General features: G+C 34.5%; 1 protein-coding gene across 3 annotated transcripts in view; it reads left to right on the top strand.

Moving 5' to 3' along the window:
- The first annotated feature begins 4,534 nt into the window (after nt 1-4,534).
- The window catches only part of LOC142636491 (homeobox-leucine zipper protein ATHB-14-like), a 7,619-nt gene continuing 6,563 nt past the window's right edge, over nt 4,535-5,590 (top strand). The window contains exons 1-2 of one of the 3 annotated variants that reach the window (XM_075810731.1): nt 4,535-4,959; nt 5,080-5,269. In XM_075810731.1, coding sequence (XP_075666846.1) covers nt 5,097-5,269 — 173 coding nt within the window. In that variant the 5' untranslated portion in view covers nt 4,535-4,959; nt 5,080-5,096. Of the gene's footprint in view, nt 4,960-5,039; nt 5,270-5,590 lie in introns of all 3 variants that reach the window. The other 2 variants (XM_075810730.1, XM_075810732.1) reach the window with 2 other exon arrangements.

Below are 5,590 nucleotides of genomic sequence, written 5' to 3'. Positions count from 1 at the left end.
CTTTTCCTATAAAAAATTCCTTAAAATGGTTCATTAACAAATGCCTTGTGGGCATTCGTTAACTTTTCCCCTTAGTTTTTTGTTACACAATTAACATAAAAATTATATTTAATACAATTACCTAGTTATAACTAAAAATAATTTGAAATCGTTTTGAGAAAAATGAATACAATCTCTTAGAAAATCCAATACAATCTGACAAGCATTCATAGGCTCTCTTAGAGCATTCATATCCGGAATCTACAAAAAATTCTATTTTACCATCTCAAAAACTATTTTATCATTTATACCATACTATACCATTTTACAACACACCTAACATCCTAACTTTTATTTTACCATACTACACATTAAAATAATATAAAGTAAAATAAAAATATTATAAAAATATTTTTACTTTTCCCTCTTACAGAAAGCATGCTCATTCAACCACAACTTAGCAAACCCACAGATCAACCACAACTCACAGCAACTCACTCATCTCCACCATTGCACGAATCCCATCAAAACAACCATGCATGACCTCGCCACAACCCACGCCAATCTCCACAAATGCATGAACCCCATCGGAACGCATAACCACCGATCCCAAAACCCATCAAACCCGAAACCCATCAAACCTGAAACCTAGCTAAACCCACAAACAACCCATAACCAAACCCATCAACCACCGTAAGAGAGAGACCCATCAACCACGCTGATCACTGATCTAGAAAAACCTCCACGCCACGCTACGCCATGGCACCACCAGACCACGCTGCCACCAAGCCCATGCCAAAAAAAACCACCACCATGAGAGAGATATGTTAGAGAGAGGCTTGGAATTTCAAGAGAGACAGAGAGAGGAGATAGAGATATTGACGAAGAGAGAGAAAGACACAGATATTCAAAGGTTTGGAATAAAAAATATTAAATTGATTTGCAATTGTGCTACAGTACCGTTGCAAATTTGTAAGGTACTATAGCATAATTGCAAAATTTTTTTACCATTACAATACCGGGTAACGTGTGTTTTTGATGCTTAGATGCTAAATAATCCAATATATACCTTTTACACCATCGAGTGTGAATGCTCTTAGAAAACCAATTCAATCTGGTAGACTTTTCTATGCTCTCCAAGAAGAACCTTACAATTTGACCCATCCTAAAGACACCAAAACTAGATACAAAAGAGAAATCCTACCACATTGTAAAGACAATGGGGTTTAGCGCAAGAGGAAACCATTTATAGCTAGAGAACCCATGGAAATGTTTGAAGGTTTGGTGCTAAGGAACTCAAATCCGAATCGGTTCGAGTTATACATGTACTAGAGACTCCCTCCAAGGGCTTTAGAAGGTTGCTTGATCGCCACTAGTAAAGGAGACCTAGTTGATTTAGGCCGGTTGGATACCTCTCAATAAAGACAACAAAAAGTGATACTAAGTACGGCAAGAGACCCATAACTAGGCCCTATGTAAGGGTTGAGGAGGGCTCACGTTGAGAATGACACTCACAACAAAGTCATTGAGGACTTATGATGCGGGGTGCATAAGCGACAACAAGTAGAACATGTCTACCTTTAGAAAATACGAAACAAAACATGTTTTCTTCTAAAAAATAACCTTGAATTCATAAGACTTCCTTGAATCCACAAGGAGGAATAATATGGAATCCACTAGAAAATAGAGAGACTAAAGTCTTGAGTTGTTATTGATTGAATAATTATTAATATAATGTTTACAGATTTAGAGGTCTATTCAAAAGCTTTGTAAAATTTGATATACAAAAAATATATTCTAAAATAAATCATAATTAATATCTAACCATTTTAGGAACCAAATTTGACTTAAAAATTAAAAGCACATAAATACTCTAAACCTAAAATAACGAAAACTACATAAAAATACCAAAATGAATGAATTACAAAATTAAATTGTAAAATTTTTTCATATGTCAACTTAGGTGCACTTTAACCATAAAAAAAATAAAAAATAAAAATGTTAGGTGCACTTCCGTACAGAGGTTTAAAGATGCCTTTGAGAGCCATTCTCTTTGTCTCTCTTTTTTGAGAGAGAATTCCAAAAATTCTTTATGGCAGGAAGTTTCAAAAGTTTAGTTAATAAAAATAACTTGATCCAAGCAATTTTTCAATTCAATTAAACATTGTTAGGGTCATATTTTGTGTAATTGGCTAATTTTTTGATAAAATACATTTTACTTCTAATTGGGTATCTAAGATGGGGGTTTAGTACTTCAAGAAACATGTTATTCAAGTTAAGTATTAAAGACACGAAGATTGGTCAAATAAACAAGTGAAGAAAAGTTGTTCATTAAGTCTCGACAGATAACTCAACAGATGCTTGCTATCAAAACTTAATGTGAAACTCGATAGATAACTTGACAGCAGCTCGATTTATCGAGAATGACAATTTCAGAATTTTTAGATATGAAATTTAACCCAGTCTTGCATATTTTTTTAGAGTTTCTTTTCTCACAACCCTAGACATATATAAGACTTATTTTAAAGGCCGTCACACATTAATACAAAGACTAAGAGACTTATCTTCTCTGTGTGAAGTTACTGCATTTGTATGTCATAGGATTTTGTAATTGAGTGCTTTTAAATCTTCATCGTTGATGAAATGAAGAGCTTTACAACCAACAACCTCTGTTCAAGTTGTTGTAGTCACATACTTGAGATCCGTATAAAAGGTTTAGCCACAAATTGGAGGTTTGTGCATCAAGGGAAAGAAGGCTGCTACAAGATCAAGTCCAATTGGGTATTGGAGCAAAAGTTCAACTGTAAGTTGCAATTTTGGGAAAAGCCAATTATGGATGGAGCTGTTATTGGACTAGGGGGGGGGGGCTATGGCCCCCCTAATTTTTTTTTTAATATTGCTATATTAATAGGTACTAAATTTAGCAATTTTGTTCAATAAAATTTGCACTTTGCCTCTCTTAATAATTCCATCAATTCTTTTGAGAGTAATATTATAGCTAAAAACGTTTTTACAACATTTATACAAACTATTGAAGTAGCAAATTCTTATTGGTTCGTATACTTGCATCATTTTTTACTTATCAATAACCACTTATCACATTAGCAATTTGTAAAAATTTTGTAATTTTAACATTTTCACCTTTCAAAGGATATAAAAAATTAATAGATTAAATGTAAAACAAAACATACAAGCCCAAAAAAATTAGCCTAACAACAAAAATTACCAATAATAAAACTAAAAAAAATTAAGCCCAATCAATCTATTTTACCCAGAACAAATTACTTGAGCATTTAAAAAAATTTAAACAAAAATCCTTAGTAGTAAAGCACTAGACTTAAAGGTTGGAGCTGCCGCACACAGCTAGCAGCAAAGTCGCCCCCCCGTAACTCCAAGTCTGCTCTGTCCCTGAAGCCAATGACAGTTGATAATATTCTTTATACTTATAATTGCTTGATTATTGATTAGTGGATTCTTGGGAATAGTGACCTTAAAATCACCCGGTAGGGTTTTTGCCATGTGAGGTTTTTCCCCATTTGTTAACAAATCACCATATCAAATTTAATTTTAGCTATATTTTGTATTTTTAGTGATTTATTAGTGCCTCTACAATTTTCATGCAATTAAACTTAATTAATCAATTTAAGTAATTGATTTAATTAACCGGGTCAAGTTATCTTCACCCATCAAACATCATCCAAGAATTGTGAAGGTCCTTGTCTCATTGTAAGGAAAAATAAGGAGTAACACTCTAGCATCCATCATGGACCATTTTCCAACCCTCCAGCTCGGTTATTTGTAAATTGTTAAGGATAGATTCATTGAAGTTGTGTCATTGTTCTCTTAAAAAAAAAAAAAAAAAAGGAAAAAAAAAAAGTTGTGTTGTTGTGTTTGTGTACCATACATACGGGCATACAGCAAAGCAATTCTTGTCTATTTATACTAGTGATTTATCATTTATGTTATGTTTTTCGTTTTTCTTTTCCTCTAAAGAAAATTTCCTTTTACCGAGGTGTGGTCCATTGTCTCAGCGTTCACGCCTTCCATACATGCCCACAAGTCTGTCTCACATACCACAGCATACATGCCCACCGTTTTGCACATATCATGCCTAACTATCCCCATAAGTATGATACATAATGTCCATGCATGCATAACCCTCAGGAAAATGTTACTGTTTGCCTAAAGAGAGAGAAAGAGAGTAGCAATGGCAGGCTGTACTGTAGCTTTTTACTTTTTCCTAGACAGAGAAAGAGAGAGAAATACAATACATAACAAGCCAACCCCATTTGTCAAAAAACGTCTCTCTGAGGGTCTGGCAGGCCAAAATCAGCTCTCTGCATTTCTACTGTCCTCTCATTTATTCCTTTCCCTTTTCTTTCTTTTTCTCTTTTTATATTTATTTATTTGTTTTGTACTTTTCAATTTTCACATCACACAGTTACAGAGAAGTCAGAGGAAAATGAAAATAAATAAATAAATAAAAAAGCCAATACTACCAATAGTTATAGCCATATAGCAAGGTGGGCTTTTTATTTGCCACTGGCTATTTGTTTTTTCTGTTTACTTTCTCAGTCACATACACACAAACACAAACACAAACACAGACAAAACACATTACACACTCTCTCTTTCTGTGGGTTGGTTTTTTCAATCTCTCTCTTTCAAAAATTCTCGAGATTGGTGTCTAAGATAAAGACCACAGTCCCTTCTTCCCTGTTCAAGTTCAAGCTCTTTGCTTACACAGAAAGAGAGAGAAAAACAAAAAAACCGAAGCCCACCAGCTGATGAAGGAGAAAGTAGGCTCTCTTGGAGGAGAGAGCCTGCCTGAGAAAACTTCCACCACCACCACCAACAATAACAACAACAACAATAACAAAGAAGCTGATCAAGAAGCAGAACCAAAGCTACCACCTTTCTAAAATCCCATTTTCACAAGTGTGCTCAACAAGGCCTTAAGACCACAAAAACATCTTCTGGGTCTGTGTTAGTTTTGGCTTTTTATCTTTTTTTTTTGTTCATATGGGTGGTTTTTTACTTTAAGCTTTTGGTGTTTATAGTATTGTATTGTTGTATGTATGGCGCTTTCTATGCACAAAGATTCAGTGAATAAGCAAATGGATTCAAGCAAGTACGTGAGGTATACGCCAGAGCAAGTGGAGGCGTTGGAGAGAGTGTACACAGAATGTCCAAAGCCTAGCTCTCTGAGAAGACAGCAGCTCATTAGGGAGTGTCCTATACTTTCCAACATTGAGCCTAAACAGATCAAAGTCTGGTTTCAGAACCGCAGGTATAGAGGGATTTGAATATTTGTACAAGATGAAAATTTTCTACTTTGTTGTTATTTAATGACTAATCTTGACTTTAATAAAAAATTGAAAGGTCTTTTTTTTTTTCTTCTCTCTTAGTGGCTTGCACTTTATTTTTTTGGTTTGTTTGGGGAAAATGGGGAATGCAAAATGGGTTTTTTTTTTTTTTTTTCATGTAATGTCTAAGTAAGATGTGGTATAGGCCTTGCAAATAGGGGTGGGGTTTCCATTGAGTTTATGTTTGTGTTTTTTTAGCGAAGAAGTTAGAAGTGGTGTAGGCTTTTGCTCATAGAGGTGGGATT

This window comes from Castanea sativa, chromosome 5, assembly GCF_040712315.1.
Source record: "Castanea sativa cultivar Marrone di Chiusa Pesio chromosome 5, ASM4071231v1".
NCBI classification, from domain to species: Eukaryota; Viridiplantae; Streptophyta; class Magnoliopsida; order Fagales; family Fagaceae; genus Castanea; species Castanea sativa.
This window is presented reverse-complemented; position numbering and strand designations above follow the sequence as displayed.